General features: G+C 56.1%; 1 protein-coding gene across 1 annotated transcript in view; it reads right to left on the bottom strand.

Moving 5' to 3' along the window:
• GNA11 (G protein subunit alpha 11) overlaps positions 1-17,708 on the bottom strand; it is a 36,749-nt gene extending 19,041 nt beyond the window's left edge. The window contains exon 1 of the mRNA XM_007951016.2: positions 17,573-17,708. Coding sequence (XP_007949207.1) covers positions 17,573-17,708 — 136 coding nt within the window. The remainder of the gene's footprint in view (positions 1-17,572) is intronic.
• Between the last annotated feature and the right edge of the window lies 1 nt (position 17,709).

Raw genomic sequence — 17,709 nt, 5'->3', positions numbered from 1 at the left:
AGGAAGTGAGAGCGAGTGCGTGTTCTGAGCACAGACATGCTGGCCTCGCAGCAGTGCTGCAGGTGGCGGACGGAGGAGAGGGTGTGCCTGGGGCAGGCGGTCCCTGGTCAGCAGCCGCCCGGTCAGTCACTGCCAGCTGTGTAGGCTGGCCTCTCTGAGCCTCCATCCCATTCCTTCCACAGTGCCACCAACGACATCAGGGGTCAGAAGCTGCACCCTTCTACCCACATGCCCAGGTCCAGGCCCAAACAAGAAATCACCTTGTCACTTGGTCCAAGATGCACCATTTCAGCTCCAAGTTCAAAGCCTTCTGTCATCAACCCCTGGGTCTCTGACAGCCCCTGTGCTTCTTCACACCACAGCCTGTGGACCCCACCCTTCACCAGGAATTCACCACAGACTGTATGCCACAGTTAAGGACTGGGCTGAGAACCGAATGGCTGGCTGGCAGTTCAAACCCACCGGTGCCTAGGGAGCTCTGGTAGCATAGTGCCTAAGGCACCTGTGCTAACCAGAAGGCTGGCGGTTCAAACCCACCAGCCACTTCTCTGAAATAAGGTTGGGCAATCTACTTCCGTAGTGACACTGCCTCGTAAACCCAAGGAGGGGTCGCTATGAGTTGGGTCCGACTGGATGGCACCTAACAATACCGGTGGCTCAGAAGCGAGGCCTGGCTATGTACCTGTGAAAGGCTGAAAGCCCTATAGAATGCAGCTCTCTTCTGACACAGACGAGTGGCCATGATCAGAGGTGAGGGAACTGTTTTGGTTCTGGTTTTTGCGAGAGGTGTGGTGTGATGGAACTAGAGAGAAACTCCCGGGAAATATTCACACAGTGCCTCAGGGGCTCAGGTCCAAACTGCTCTTTGTAGCCTTATTTGGAACAGCAGAACTGTGGAAGCAGCCTAAAACACAACAGTGATCGATAGTGTCCATTCTCATTGTTCACGGCAGACAGGATTCGATATGGGTATTTTGAATTGTCTAGTCTCACGAACCCACAACTAGTGCTCTGCGCATGTGCATGTCCACGCACCGACGCCCGCGGAGAGGCGTCCTCGCGGACTGCTGAGGCCTCTGCTTTCTAGTCATACAATGAGGGGAGTGGATGCGCAGCAAAAGTGGGGGCCCCGCAGGTACTCGGCACTTTGCACACACCCACGCATGGGGTCCCCATGACTCCTCTGTGACTGGCTGCCACCACAACCCCCGGACAGAGGGGGAGATGAGGCTTGGGGAGGTGACGCTGTGCGCCCAACGTGGCAAAGCTGGTACTGAGCCTGCCTGGCTCCGCACGGCTCAGGGCTCTCACCCGCCTGGTCCAGGTTCCCTCCCAACACCCAGGGGAGGTGCCCCACCCCAGAGGAGAGGCAGGGACTGCAGGTGGCCTCAAAGAGGAGGAGGGAGGTGAGAGAGGTGGCAAGACCCCCTCCGCCCTCGGGAAACACCTATCTGGCAGGAGCACACAGGGCCCAGCCCTCTGCAGGCAGACGGATTTCAGCAGTGGCAAGCACAAGCCCTATGGGAAGCCAGGGGAGGAGAGGACAGACATGCTTCAGATGGGCTTAAAGGAGACCTGAACCAGAGACATCAAGCTCCTCCCCTCAGGATGCTACCTGCCCAGGTGTCTCCCAGGCACCCCAGTTAGAGAAACAAATGGTTAGGACCTGTTACGGATTGTATTGTGTGCTCTAGGAACAAGTATGGAATCCTAACCCCTGTACATGGGGATGCGCTCCTGTTGGAATAAGGTTTCTGTCATGTTAATGAGGGCATACGGGAGCAGCGTGGGTGCTAACGCTAATCTCCTCTGCGTGATGCCTTATAAAGAGGACAGCAGACAGAGACATACACCCAGGGGTGAGACACCAAGTGATGATGGAGGCAGATGCAAGCCAGGCACAAACACCAAGGGCTGCTGGCAGCTACTGGAAGCGGGAGGGCCGTGGCAGCTCAGCGGTGGAATGCCCACCTTGCATGCAGGGGACCCAGGTTTGATTCCCGGCCAGTGCACATCCCGCACAGCCACCTCCTATCAGTCAGTGGAGGCTGGTGTGTTGCTAGGATGCTGAGCGGGTCTCACTGGAGCCTCCAGACTGAGACAGACTGGGAAGAAAGGCCTGGTGATCTGCTTCTGAAAATCAGCCACTGAAAACCCCGTGGGTCCCAACGGCCCAGTGTGCAGCCCATCACGAGGAGGCCGTGGACTGGGCAGCATTTCGTTCCGTGGTGCACAGAGCCAGCTCCACAGCAGCCAACCCACAAGCCCTAGAAGCTGAAAGGGACCAAGGAGGACCTGCTCCTGCAGCTGACGCCTGAACTCAGACTTGCAGCTTCCTGAACTATGGCACAAGGCACTCCTGTACTTCACAGCCACCTACTGGTGCAGCCACTGTCACAGCAGCCCTGGGGAGCGGAGACACAGGCCAGACGGGCAGCACAGGCCTCACTCCTCGATGGCTGTGGCCAGTCTGCATTTCCCTTCCAGGGGCTGATGATGACAGGCAGGCGGGCCCCTCAACTGCCTCATCTGCAAAGTGGGCATGATGACAGCGTGGACGGGCCCGACGTCCCAGGACTGTGAGGCCTGGGTGACCCGTGCTTGGTAACCGTCAGCGGGCAGCGCAACCACAGCTTCCATCATCCTGCTGCTGGACCAGGATGGAGATGCGTGTCTCTCCCAGGGAGGATGGGGCACAATGCCTCAGAAGGACACGTTCACAGGACGCTGGGGCTGTGTCATTCAGAAAACAGCAAACAGCCCGGCCCCCTAGATGCAAGAACACAGGGGCCTTGAATGCCAGGAAAGAGTGGGAACTTGAACTCGGTGGGCAGATCAAAGCTGCTAGGAAACAAAGATGCAAGCAGAGAGTGGTGCTGCCTGGACTCAGGTTTGCGAGAGGAGCAGGTTGTGGGGGGAGTGGGCGGAAAGGCTGATAAATCAGAGACCCCTTGGACCGGGGTGTGGGGAGGCCCTCGCTGGACACCACCCTCAGAATCAGAAGGGAGAAGGAGCGGGACACCACGGAGGCCGAGACAGCAGGAAGGGCTGCCTGAAAGGTCAGAGGGTCCTTGATGAGGCGTAGCGGTCGGGGCCCCACAGCAGTGCATGTTGAACCCTGTCCGTCTACCTGGTGGTTCACACCACCAATCTTCCAGTTAGCAGCCGAGCACTTACTTTACCTTTTCCACCACCCCAGGACCACCCTACAGGATAAGCATAAAGGATCAATGGTCCCTGTCTGTCAGGGACACGGGACTCTCAATGCTCAGACTGACCGACAGGTCCCTGTACCCCAGGAAATCACCCCTTTAGCAGACAGACACGTGAGCACAGAGAGGCCAGGCAGGGGCAACAACCACAGTGCCACCTTGGAGGATAGCACCTCATGCTACGTGTGCCCTTGGCTGGCCATACCCCCCACAAGAAGCGCCAGCACACAGGAGCACCGCTGGTGGCAGCCAGGAGGAAGCCGTGGCCTGCAGGCAGGAGTCCAGGGAAAGCCTCAGCCACGGGAAGCCGGGCCAGGGCCAGCTGCCCTCTGAGCCAGCTGCACCGGCGCAGGAAGGGAGGGTGGTGGAAGCTCGGTCGGCATCCAAGGCGGCCGCTGCCGCCAGGTTTGGTGTCCGGATGCCAGCTGCACTCCTGAAGACCTGGCTGGCCGCCCTCTCTCCCAGAGCCAGCTGAGCCTGGGCCCCTCTCCACACGTAGCTCCCAGCTCTGAGCAAGGAGGGACGCTCCAGACACAAGCCGGCCCAGGGCTCACTGTCTTCAGAAAGCTGCTGGGGCTCAAGCCTGGGACCCTGGCCATTTCAATGCCTGGCACCACTTGACAACATATACTGTCCCCGACTGGGTGCCCTCCTCCCCAAAGACAGCACTGACTCCCCTTCCAGGAACGCTCACGGACATTTCTCCTGGAAGTGTCTCCAGGCCACCCAATCACCCCTACAAGGTCCCCCTTCTCTTTTCTACCCGTAACTGACCCCTATTTGCTCAATTGGTAGGCCCAAGGTTCCCTACCCCCCCAAAATGGGTCATCATCCCCCCAGGGCAGGGAGTCTGTCAACCTACCCACCTCATGCTCCAAGCCACTAGCCCGGGCTCTAGCACACAGAAGAGCACAAGTGTTTCTGAATGAATGAATGGAGGGAGGGAGGAACCGGCCCCTATCCTCCGGCCCTTGCCCATGAGGCTGATGTCACTATTCCTCTCCTGCCTTGTGCTGCTCTGAGAAGTCCTTGCCCCTCATGCCAGCAACAGACCAGGTACCCAGGCCTTACCCGGTGCCAAAGTGGCCACAGGACCACTGTGACAGCAATGACACCAAGTCATTTTGCCTCTCTGTGGCTGGGAAATGAAGCAAGACACCTGTGGGGCTGGGGGACAGAGGAGCCACGGGAGGCACTCCGGGTGCGGAAGGCTTGAGTCCTGAGCGGAATGAGGCAGCAGAACCTCACTGAAGGGAGAAGGAAAGCGGAAGGCACCGGTGCAGAACGAGAAAACCGCCACCCCTGCCTTGACCACTGGGCGGAGGGCTAGAGATATACCAGGAGGGGCTGGCACAGGCTCCCAAGGAGGGGAGTGAGTGGAGGAGAGAGGGGAAGATCAGAGCAGCAGGTGTTGGGGGCTAGCTCTTAAAACCCAAAGTCCATGTCACGAACAGTGATTGCAAATCCATGAGCCCAGGCAAGGAGGGTGAGATCTGGGACAAGGATGTGCCCCAGAGACAAAGTCCATGCCGCTGCACCAGTGAGCCCTCCCTGGGCCGTGGTCTGTGATGGGGTGATGGGGTCATCTACCCCCAGGACCCTGGGAGCCAGGAGGGCAAACCCGAAATGCTCCGAGAGCCACACAGGCCGCACTGGGGACCCTGATGACCAATGAGCACCAGTGAGAACGTTGGCCACAGAGGGCCAGGCAGGTGTAATCATGTGTCTGTGTATGTGCACTGCACGCCATGTATGTGCACTCATGCACACATGTGAGTGTGTGGTTGTGTGGGGGTGTGCGTGTGTGTGTGCATGTGCATGTATTTTGTGGTGGGCACGTGCCTGAATGTATGTATTTTTTGTGGGTGTATGTCTTTGTGCTTTGTTGTGTGTGCCTGTGTGCATGTGGGTGTGCATGTGTGCACGTGATCTTGGTGCTCCTGGCTTCTGGAAACACAGCCCAGTGTTCCAGTTCAGCTAAGTATCACAAGCTGGGTCAGCAAGTTCAAGACCAAAGATAGCCAGGTGGCTGAGAAAGCGCCAAGCCCTCTGCTATGCCAGCTGTCTGTCCAGCTGTACAGTTTACACACTGCCTCACGCACATCACCTCACTGAGCCCTTTGGCAGCCTGGCTGATAAGTGCCACTGTAACACCTGGGTGACAGGCAGGGACACTGAGGCACAGAGAGGCTGAGCAGTGGCCTGAGGTCACAAAGCAGTGCCTGCAGAGTGGGGCGACATGAAGACACCCTGTCCCTACCACCCCAGGACAACAGTCTCCTCATGTCCCACTAGCACCAGGGCCGGGGCCCCCAGAGAATGGAAGTGGTACCTGGCTGACAGGGTTTGAAGAAGAGAGGCCAGAACCTCTACCCTGCAGATGACAGGTGAGGACAGCGATAAGCCAGACCTCTAGACTCCGCCACATGGTCTTATCGCTACCACGGAGGCAACGTCTGTGGGGCACGGGCGGCAGGGCCTGCTGTGAGTAGGTCTCCACACATGCTGGGGCGCTGGGGAAGGTGGGGATGGTACCTCCACCAGGCTCTGGGGGATGTCAGTCATTCAACACGTGTTTCTTGAGGCCTCGGCCTTGTCCCCACACCCTATGGTTCTGAGGCCACTGTCCGTGAGTCACGCCGCACAGACACCTGGAGAGACCGGTGTGAGCCTAAATCCAGTCCACCTTGCCATCTATACCACCTTCCTTGGTCAAAGCTCAAGCCCTCCCCATCCCCTTCCTGCCTCCCCTCCCTCCCTCTGCTCTAGCCAAGCGGGTCTCCTGGCTGGTCCTCCGGTCCCTGCCTGTCACCCAGGTGTTCAGTGGCACTCCCCAGGCCCGTCCTGCCCCTGGACCTTTGCACAGCTGTGCCCTCTGCCTGGGATGCTTTGGGAGATGGTGCAAGACAAGAGTCAGCACAAAACAGGCCTAACTTCTTGCTTTGCATCAATTCTGACTTCAAAGCGGTTAGAACATGCTCAAAGGGGTGCCACCCTCTGTAGCACAAAGCTCTTGGCTTTAGAAGGGCAGCCTTCTCATCTGTCATTCAAGTTTCCACTCAAATGTCACCTTCTCAGAAGTCATCTTTGCCCCCCATAGTTAGCTGTCATCCCCAACACACACACCCTGCTTTTTCTTCTGCACAGTGACTCAGCCCTCTGTAACCCTTAGTTACCTTTACTGACTCAATGGCAATGCCCTCTCCCCTGGAGTGCCCTGTGTCCCGAGCCCAGCTCAGGGGCTGGCGTATGTACTGTTGATGTCATTAGCTGCGGTCAGCCCCCAACTCATGGCAACCCCGGGCACAAAGGAACGAACAGCTGCCTGGTTCTGTGCGGTGCCCATGACCAGATGTGAACCAGACTGGGGAGACCCCTGGTTTTCATAGCTGGTTTTCATAAATCACTCCCCAAGCCCTTCTTCCTAGTCTGTCTCAGTCTGGAAGCACCACTGAAGCTTGTTCAGCTTCCTAGCCACACCCAAGCCTCCAGACAGATGGGTGGGGGCTGCGCCTGCGGTGTGGTAGCTGGGAATCAAACTTGGGTCATGTAGTAGGGTGAACAAACAGCTGTTGGACTGACTGCCTAAGCAAGCTGAGGGTGCCAGGAGGTGCAGGGCCTGGGCATCTGCAATGTGACGAGGATAAAGTCCCAGGCTGCCCAGTTTCCCCCACAGGAGAGCCACTTTGGGGGAGGGGGAGGGGCAGAGTCCCACATAGCCTCAGCCCTACCGCTCCACCCAATGCCACCCTGTGGGGCCTCCACCAAGAAGTCTAAACTGCCACACTCTGATCCCTTCCAACTCCAACCCCGACTGAGGCCTCCAAGCAAAGGGTCCGGAGGTAGGAAGGGCAGTGTCATTGGACAGCATCTACTGCGTACCCACTGCACCAAGCCCGATCCAGGCAGTGGGGATTCAAGAAGGTACCAGAACAGCCAGAGCTATGTAGGCTCATCTTGGGGGATATCCACTGTGTGTGGAGGGGACCACCACCAACAGGTCTGGACACCACAACGAATAACAATACTGATGAGGATGATGTCCTTTGTCCTGAGACTAGAACTGGATGATGCCCAGCTACCATTACTGAACATTTTGATCAAACAATTCTTTAGAAGAATCCTCATCAAGAGGGGAGAAATGTAGAACAGAAGTTCAAATTCTCATGGAATCCAGGCATCCTGGAGTCACTGACGCTGGATGAACCAATCCCTAAAACTACTGCGCTGAGATCAGGGGCAGTAAACCCTAAGCCTCAAACCAAAAATATCCCTGAAGGCCTCTTTAAACCTAACCAGAGTTCAGCTTCGTTAGTGACGAATGTCTGCCTTGAGCACTGTGCTGGCTTCAAGAACCATCCACAAGAACCACTTCCTCTACCCTGAGACCAGCAGAACTAGATGGTGCCTGGCTACCAGCGCCAGACACTCTGCTCAGGAACATTACACGAGTCCCAATAAAAAGGGAGAAAAGCGAGGAACAAAACTTCCAATTCCTCAAGAGCCTCGACACTGGGCCCACTGCAGCTGGAGACGCATCCTCGAGTCACTCCTCACCCCCGTGCACATGCTGGGGTGGGGCGGCGCACCCCTCCCAGCGTGTTCTGAGCGCTGTGAAGTCAGAACTGACGCAAAGCAGCAGTGAGGCCTGTTTTGTGCTGACTCTTCCCTAGCACCGTCTCCTGCAACCTTCAGGGGGCACTGTTCCCATGTGACAGAAGGGGAACCAAGGCTCGAGGATCTGAGACAACTGGCCCACCACACCAGACTGGCTCCACACCCCAGGCCACAGGGGGACGAAGAGGAGGCCGGCTGGCAAGAGGCCCAGCTCCAAGCTATTCCTTAGCACCCCATCTTTCTCCAGGGTCCTTGGCCACTCCACACCCGAGCTGGCAGCAGCCCCAGACCAGCGTATGAAGACTCCTGGACGCTGGTGTGGGGAGCCCCAGGGGACTCTCATTCACCTCCCCAGATCTGTGAATCCAAGAAGCAAAGTGAAATCACTCAACAAACATTTCTGGACTCACAGGGGCCGGGGGCTGGTGACACACAGCACTGCCTCCTGAGGGGCATCCGGCCCCCAACAGGGCAAATGCTAACTGAGGCCCGCGGCAGGGGAGGCCTGAGGCCACTCCAAAGAGGTGCAGGCCAGTGGTCCTCACTCAGGGATGACTCTCCCCCCAGGGGACACTGGGCAATTGGCTGGGGGCATGTGTGGTTGTAACAACTGGGAGGGGGGTTACTGGGTCTAGTGGGTGGAGGCCTGGCATGCTGCAGGGCAGACTCCATGAGGGAGCCACTCACAGAAGGATCCTAACGGGCGGCGGCTGCGTGTCCAGCGCGAGCCGGGAGGAAGGGCTCTACGCTGGCTCACCGCTCCCTGTCGGTCAGCACCCGCTCCTCAATCCCCGCCTTTTGTTTAAAGGATAAGGAAACTGAAGCCAGAAGCCACACAACAGCAAGTGGCAGCTGTGCCCGCTGGTCCTCTGCAGTCCCCACAGCGTCTAGGCCCACCCCACCCCACCACACTGCCGAGAAGGCCCGGGACCACCGAGGGCCTGGGACTCTCTGCCTGGCCATCCTTCTGGGAGCCGCCCGGCAGCAGGAGTGGGTGGGCTGGACCAGAATGATCCAAACCAAGTAACCAGCTGCCGTGGAGTCGACTTGACCGGCCTCCCGGTGGTCTCCCTTGCCAGAGAAGGACTGTGCTCTGCAGGGTCTTTAATGGCTGGTATTTGTCGGAAGGAGATCACCAGGCTTTCCTCCGACGCACCTGGGTGGGCTCGAACCTCCAGGTTTTCAGTCAGCAGCTGAGCGTGTGAACTGCTTACATGGCCCAGGGCCGGCCAGCACCTCCAAGCCAGCAGGCTCGAGGTGGAAGCCCCGGGCCACGTGCGTGCTTCCAGACCCGCGGCCGCTCCGGCTCTCTCTGGGCAGGCAGGGCTGACTGTCCTCACTTCAAGGCCAAGGACGCTGAGCCCGGGCACAGTGAATGCCAGAGCCCTCCAGGCTGGGGCTCCTGAGTCTAAACCGCACGGCTGCCCGCCCCGCCAGCAGCCAGCGTTTCTTGCACCTCTCCAAATCCCCAGCCCCCAGGGCTACCAAGGATCCTGGCCTCTAACAGAGAGCAGCTCCACCACAAAAATCAGAAAGTGAAACTGTGTGCGGTCGAGTAGGCAGGACAAGTACTTCCTCCACTTGAACCGCGGTGACCGCCAGGGGAGGGCAGAAGCAAAGCTGCCAGGGCTTTGGTCACTGCCTAGGAGCCCCCAGTGGCCCCCAGGGCCCAGATAACATGCCTGGAAGGGCCGAAGGAAGCCCAGCCAGGCTGGCTGCATGTCGTGAGCACCCCGTGAACACATACTCTCCTCCTGGGGATTTTCTCAGGCTGATGCAAGCAGTTTGCATTATGCTGCTGATCTAAAGGTTGGTGGTTCGAATCTACCCAGCGGTGCCACAAAAGAAAGGCCTAGCAAGGTGCTTCTGTAAAGATGACAGCCAAGCAAACCCCACCCAGCAGCTGCACTGTCACACGGTGTCGCCAGCAGTCAGAACAGACTCAACGGCAAGGTTTGGTTTGGGCCACAAGTTCAGCCAAGGGGAGAAGTATACCCTTAACACACAGCTTCCTGGGGTCCCCCTCCTGGGACATAAAGGGCGAGGTGAGGGCTGAGCCACTCTGGCCCCTCCTAGGAAATTCCTGCAGCCCTTCCAGGGACTAGGCCCTGAGAGCACAGTTTCTTCAAGCAAAACCAGAAATTAAAATTGAAAGGAGGAGTCCTGGGGTGAGTCACTGGCCTTCCACAGCCCCAGGCTCTGGCATGGGGACTTAGGAGAGGACACGAGGCTGCCCAAAGGCACTTCCTCTCTTGAAGTCCACAACATGACCTGACATGGCAACTTTGTGGGCACTGGTGGCCACACTACACACTTCCAAAGCTCTTGGGGACACACCCTTCCCATTAGTTGGCTGGCCATACCCCACGCGGGTTTCGCCCTGACAGGAAGCCCCTGGAACCAACCACTGAGCTTTATTTAGAAATCCCAGAATTCTTCTGCCTAGTCGTGGTCAGGGCCACTGAGACCCCAGGACTGGGGATGTCCAGAGAAGTCCTGATTTAAAACAACAGACCAAATAGATCAAGGGTCTCCTCTTCAGTGAACACACAGACCACCCAGCAATCCCAACAACACACAGGGTCTTCAGCCCCTCGGGGCCGCACAGCCTCATTAAAATAGGGTAATAATGCTAATCTCTCGGGGAGGCAGGGAGGATTCAAAAGTGATGCCAAGAACGTGCCCAGCACTGTGGCGGGTACAATGCATGTGAGTGGTAGCATTCGTTACTCCCATCCCTATCAGCAGCTACCACTACCAAAAGCCAAGAAACTCCATGAGGACATACAGGAATCGTGTGTGTTGCTGGCTGCCACCGAGGGGACCCTAACTCACGGTAAGCCCATGTGTGCTAGAGCAGAACTGGGCTCTAGGGTTTTCGTGGCTGTCATCTTTACGGAAGCAGATGGCCAGGCCTTTCTTCCACTGTACCCCTGGTGTGGTGCAATTACTTAGAATGGTTCTTCTAGCCATGGTCTTTGGGGCACCCACCAGATGACTGGGTGGAACTATGTAAATGTCATGTACATGTGGTCTACACCAAGAGGGGTAGACAGCTTGTTGGTAATGTCAATAAGGTACACGGTACCCTTCTAGGGGTGGGACCATGGAAATAAGGTGTACGGCACCTTAATGTGGGGATCAGTCAGTGCTGTCCTTTCACTAGGTTTAAAATGAGCCCTCTCAGAGGCAGAAGGGGGATCTCCCTGCCATCAAGACAAAGAAGAGCCAAGAGTGGAGTGTGTCCTTGAACCCGAGATCCCTGCACTGAGACAGCAGAGAGACAGCGGCAGCAGAGGCAACAGAATCGAGAGATCAGCCCCCGGAGGGAGAAAGCTGAGCGCCTGTGGGCAGGAGGCTTGCTGGCGGAGTGGGTGCCCCTATCAGCAGAGCTAAAGAGCTTTGTAACACTGCCTGAGCCAAGCAGAGGCCAGGCCGAGAGACCGAGGGCCAGAGAGAGGCGTGCCTGAGGGCCTGGCCGAGGGGAGGCTGTCCTGATCGAAGAATTGTACCCTGAGTGCATTCCTGAACCTGAATTGTAACCTGTCACTTCCCTAATAAACCCCATGATCATGAGTATGGTCTGTGAGTTCTGTGTGGCCACTGCAATGAATTATGGAACCCAGCGGAGCAGTGCGTGCTGCAGCAGGGACGGCTGGTGTCCGAGCTGGTAAGAAAGCTGGAGGCTGGCAGCCCTTCTGGCCTCCCAGGAATCAGCCTGGGGCTGCTGATGGTGACTCTCTCTCTCCTCGTGAGGCCGGAGGGGGTCCGAGGATGCCGCCCCCATGTCTTCTACGCTGGCTAAGTTCAAACTCCAATCTTTAATCACAAACCACACGCCCCACTCAGGCTGTGCAAAGTCGGAACCTGGGCGGGTAAAGGTTCAGAGAAGGAAACCTGCAATATTTCCCACTGGTCGAGAGCAATGGGAAAGCGGTAAGCTTGCATCCTGTCAAAGGTGGAGAACTTGCAAGACTTGGAAAAGCAAGGCAGTCTCGTGGAGTTCCGGCTCTCACAGCTTTCACTACGTTCTTCCAACTCACAGAAGCCCTACAGGACAGAGCAGAACTGCCCCACAGGGTTTCCTAGGCCGAAGTCTTTACAGAAGCAGATTGCTAGGTGCCTTCTGCTGCAGAGCAGAGCCGCTGGTGGGTTCAAACCACCAAGCTTTTGACTAGCAGCCTAGGGCTTAACCGCGACGCTGCCGGGGCTCCTTCCTAACACAGACATTCCTATACACACTGACCACTGACTACACGGACTCCCTGGGGGTGCAAACAACGAACATGCTCAGCTGCTAACCAGAAGGTCGCAGTTCAAATCCACCCAGAGGCACCTCGGAAGAAAGGCCTGGTGATCTAACCCTGAAAATCACTCACTGACAGCTCTGTGGAGTACACTTGTACTCTGACACGTATGAGGTCACCATGAATCAGAAGCACCTTGGTTTTCTCACCGAATACAAACACACAAGCATTCGTATACGGCTTTGGACTTTACCAACAAAAGAATGTACTCTCCAAGCATCCATGAAACATGGGACAAACCAATCTGCATTGATTAGACAGCTTTTCAATGAACATCTGATATTAGATACAACTGTACTTGTGTTTTATTGACTATGCAAAAGTATTAGATTACGCGCATCACAACAAATTATGGATAACATTGAGAAGAATGGGAATTCCAGAACACTTAACTGTGCTCATGAGGAACCTGTACATAGACCAGGAGACTGTCGTTCCAACAGAACAAGGAGACACTGCATGGTTTAAAATCAGGAAAGGAGTAAATCAAGGTTGTATCCTTTCACCTTATTTATTCAATCTGTATGCTGAGCAAATAATCCAAGAAGCTGGACTATATGAAGAAGAACACTGCATTAGGTTTGGAGGAAGACTCACTAACAACCTGACATAAGCAGATAACACAACCTTGCTTGCTGAAAGTGAAGATGACTTGAAGCACTTACTGACAAAGGTTAAAGACTATAATCTGCAGTATGGATTACACTTTAACATAAAGAAAACAAAAATCCTCACAACTGGACTAATAAGCAGCATCATGATAAATGGAGAAAAGATTGAAGTTGTCAAATATTTCATATTACTTGGTTCCACAGTCAATACCAAAGGAAGCAGCAGTCAAGAAATCAGACGACGTGTTGCACTGGGCAAATCTGCTGCAAAAGACCTCTTTAAAGTGCTAAAGGGCAAAGATGTCTTTTGAAGACTTAGGTGCACCTGACCCAAGCCATGGTGTTTTCAATCGCCTCATAGGCATGCGAAAGCTGGACAGTGAATAAAGAAGACCCAAGAAGAGGTGATGCCTTTGAGTTGTGGTGTTGGCAAAGAATACCAAAAGTACCACGGGCTGCCAGAAGAACTAACAATCTGTCGTGGAAGAAGTGCAGCTGGAATGCTCCTTGGAAGTGAGAATGGCCAGACTTGGTCTCACCTACTTTGGTCATGTTGTCAGAAGAGACCAGTCCCTGGAGAAGGATGTCACGCTTGGTGAGGTGGAAGGTCAGTGAAAAAGAAGAAGGCCCTCGACGAGATGGACTGACACAGCGGCTGCAGTGACGGGCTCAAGCATAGCAGGGACTGGGAGGCTGGTGCGGGACAAGGCGGGGTTTCATTCTGCTGTACATGGGGTCGCTGTAAGTTGGAGCCAACATGACGGCACCCAACAACAATAACAACAACTACTGCACTGTATGAGGACGCTCTGGTGGTGCAATGGTTAAGTGCTCAACTGCTAACTGAAAGGTCTGTGGTTCAAACCTATCAGCTATCCTGAGAGAGAAAGATTAGGCACTCTGCTTCCATAAAGACTACAGCCTTGGAACCCTGATGGTAGATGCCCTGTGGCTGTTCTCTGTGAGGCCAAGTACCCTGGAATGCTTGGGGAAAGGTGGGGAGAGTGGAGAAACGGTCTGTGACCAGAGGCATTTCCAGACCACTGGAAGCTTAATGGCAAAGAGTGAGGCCATGCCCCTACAGCCACCCATCTGCCAGGTTGTCGGGTAACTCTACTCTGTCCTATAGGGTTGCTAGGAGTTGGAACTGACTCAACAACAAGGTGTTGTCATCGTCGGCCTCCCCCACTCCCCATACTACTATATGAGGGTGGTTCTTATTGGGGGCCATTCTGTACTCAAGGGATACTGGGCATTGTCTGGGGACATTTGTGGTTGTCACAAGAGTGTGTGGGGGGTGCTACCAGCATCAAGTGGGTGGAGGCCAGGGGCTCAGCACCCTCCAGTGCCCGGATGGTCCCACCTCAAAGAACGATCGAGCCCCATGTCAGCAGTGCTGGGGGAATCCTGCTACATGCAAGAGCCCCACGTGTGAGGAGGAAGAGTCTGCACAGGCCACAGAGGACCAGGGTATGACTCCCTCCTGACCAGAGGACAGAGGACCAGACAGATCCCTCATCATCAGAGATGGGCTCTAGGACCCCCATCAGGTCAGTGTCCCCATCACTGGGTAAATGACAATACAAGTCCCTGCTGGGCTGCTCTCTGAGCCCCACAGTCTAATGGGGAGAAAGACAAGAACCAAACCAACAAAGACAGTCACCCTACAGGGCAGTCAGTGTGGCTCAGAGGTAGCATTCTCACTTCCCGTGAGGGGCCTGGGTTTGAGTCCCGGCCAACGCACCTCTGTGCAGCCACTACCCCTCTGCCCATAGGGGCCCGCATGATGCCATAGTGCTGACCAGGTCTCAGTGGAGCTTCCAGACTCAGACGAACTAGGAAGAAAGGCCTGGTGACTGACTTCAAAAATCAGTCCGTGAGAGCTCTGTGCATCCCAACGGTCCCATCCATAACCGACCGCAGCAATGGCCCAGGACTGAGCCTGGGCTCACCATGAGACGGGGCGACTTGACAGCAGCTAACAAGAAGAAAGGAGAGGAAGAGCCATCCCCCAAGCACCTGCAGGCCCAGGAGGCAGAGGATGGGAAGGACAGCATGGGCCAGGCTGCTTCAAGCTACCATAACAAGCTCCACCTGGTCGCAAACACAGTTGTCAAAGCCACCCACTGAGCAGCCTGGCTTCCTGGAGCCTGGAGGTGACCCCCAATGTTCCACCTGCAACCACGCAAAGAAGGAGCTGCATGGGAGCCAAGGCGTGGAGCCCTGGTGCTTAGGAGCCTTCCCTCCTAGGAGCTCCAGGAGCCGGAAGCGAAAGCAGTTGAGGTCTGGCCTGCAGGGGAGGGGGAGGGAAGGATTCCAGGAAAAAGCAAGGCCTGGTTCCTGCTCCGGAACAGAGGGGACTATGGCCTCAACAGAGGTCCCCAACTCCCATTAGCTACACAAATGGGGCACCCTACAGTTCCCCCTGGCTGAGCCAACCCCAGTGTGACCCTCAAGTTTCTCCCTGCAAAGTAGGAACCATCACTCATCCTCAGCCAGCTTCCTGGAGGTGGGATGAGTCCCTGGATAAATCACACAAACAGTAAACACACTCAGGCACTAACTGGAGGCTTCAGCCCACCCAGAGGCACCTTGGAAGAAAGGCCAGGAGATCTGCTGCTGAAAGATCAGCCATGGAAACCCTGTGGAGCATAGTTATACTCTGACACATGTGTGATCGGGGGTCAGTTCCACAGCAACCGGTTTTAAGCAGGTGAGGGTTGATTTCCCTCCCCTGCACCCTCCAGCTCCACCCCCTGGACCTCTGGACATTAAACCTCCCAGCAAGGGGTCCTCAACCTGGATGGATGTTGCTCAGATGTGAACTGTTCTGAGAGCAAGGGAGCAGAGAGTCCCAAGCAGGTGGAATCACCACAGGAATTCTGAGACACCTCCTCCAGGAAGCCCTCCCAACCCCACAGCTGCTGGCACTGTTTGACATCTTCCTTCTTTGCCTCTCGAGTGGTGCAAATCCACCCAGAGGCTCTAAAGAAGAAAGATCTAGCAACCTGCCCCTGTAAAGGCTGTTGTTGCTGTCAGGTGCCCTCGACTCACAGCAACCCCATGTGGTACAGACTGGAACTGCTCCGCAGGGTTTTCTTGGCTCCACTCCTCGGAAGGCAGGTTGGGCAATCTACTTCCATAGTGATACTGCCTCGGAAACCCAAGGAGGGGTTGCCATGAGTCGGGTCCGACTCAAGGGCACATTAACAACAACAACAATCTTTACAGAAGCAGATGGCAAGGCCTTTCTTTCACAATGCTGCTGGCTGACTTTGAGCTGCCAACCTTTAGGCTGGTAGATGAGTGCAAACCAAAAGGTTCTAAGCAGGCCACCCTTCAAGATTCCAGCCTAAAAACCCTATAAGGCAAGTCCATTCTGTCACATGGGGTCGCTGTAAGACGAAAATCAACTTGCTGGCACCCAACATTTGCTGAACACCTTCTCCTCCCTAGCCCAAAGAAGGAAGAGATGCGGGGGGGGGGGGGCACTGTCCACCGACATACTCTCCACCAAGACTTACCACTTTCCAAGGGGCCAACCAGCAAGGGGAGCGCTCATCCACCATCAGAAACAGCTCCTCAAGCCCACGCCATAGTCCTCTGATGTACCCCGCCATGACATCCCTCCTCCCTCCCTCAGCCATCAAAGCCACCTTGGCCTAACAAACACACTCCCAAGCATCTCCTTGGACCAAGAGCAAAGCCAGGCTCCTAGGAAGGGCAGGGTGAGGGCTTCTGTTGTGTAAACTGCCTTCCTGCCTGCCTTTGACTGTAGAGTAAGCCCTTCAACAGCCCTTATTTGGGGTGACAACACTTTGCTGACAGCTGAGCCAACTCCTACCTGCAACAGGTGAGCCTCAGAGAGTGGAAGCCCTGGACTTGAATCGCACACACACACTAGCCGGAGGACTCAAGAGGACATGGGGCCGATCCCAGGAAGGGCCGGACTTGCCGACTCCACACTCTGGCTCCCTCCAAGACTATAAAGGGGGCTTGAGGGTGCAGATAAGTGGATCAGGCTGGCCTATTCTGAAAACTCAAAAAGGTGCCTTCAGGTGTCAACCCTACCCCTCAGCCTCCAGGCTAAACAGGAGAATCCCAAGGAGAGAGGAAAACTTTCCCCACACCCTACAGGTGGGGATTTTTCCTGGAGAGGGAGTAGAGGCTGGGGAGTGATCCTGAAGAGGCGGCGGCACAGAAGTGTCTGGAGGGAGATGGGCCCCCGCACGTAGGGAACAGGGCTCCCTGGTGGGAAGGGTCTGGACGGGACCCTGGCTGTGAAGAGTGAGCCTTGAGGGTGGTAGTGGGGGCACCCAGAGAGCCAATTTATTTATGAAGGGCCCTTGTCCCAGAAGAGGCAGGGCTGAACCCAGAGAGCCTTGGGGGTACAGCCTGGCTTGCAGAGGCATGGGTGACCCGAGAGAGTGGACGGTTCTTGGGCCCAGTCTAGACAGGAAGCAGAGCTGACCGCTGTGATCCTGGGGGCACACCCTGACCAGCAAAAGCAGGCTGGCCCTGGAGGATTTGGGGAGCACCCTGGCTAGCAGAGATAGAACCACCCCAGAGAGTTTGGGGATGCACCCTGGCCAGCAGAGATAGATTGCCTTAGAGGTTTGGGAGCGCGCCCCTAGCCAGCAGTGGTAGGCTTCCCCCGTTGATTGTGGGGCGCACCCTAGGCAGCAGAGGCCAACTGCCCCATTGGTTTGGGGGCGCACCCAAGACAGCAGTGTCAGGCTGCCCCGTTGCTTTGGGGACGCACCCCGGCCAGGAGGCTGGCTAGCCCCGGCAGCAGCGTGCGGACAGGCCCAGGCTCCCTACTCACCGAGCAGGAGCAGCTTGAGCTCGCGCCGGGCGTCGCGCTTGTCCCGCCGCAACTGCTTCTCAATCTCGGCGTTGATCCGCTTGGATTCCTTCACCTCATCGCTCAGGCAACACGCCATCATGGACTCCAGAGTCATC

The sequence above is a fragment of the Orycteropus afer genome, unplaced genomic scaffold, assembly GCF_000298275.1.
Source record: "Orycteropus afer afer isolate SDZICR_OR568_19922 unplaced genomic scaffold, OryAfe1.0 scaffold00291, whole genome shotgun sequence".
NCBI lineage: Eukaryota > Metazoa > Chordata > Mammalia > Tubulidentata > Orycteropodidae > Orycteropus > Orycteropus afer.
Note: the sequence above shows the minus strand (reverse complement) of the source record. Positions and strands in the feature narration are given on the sequence as shown.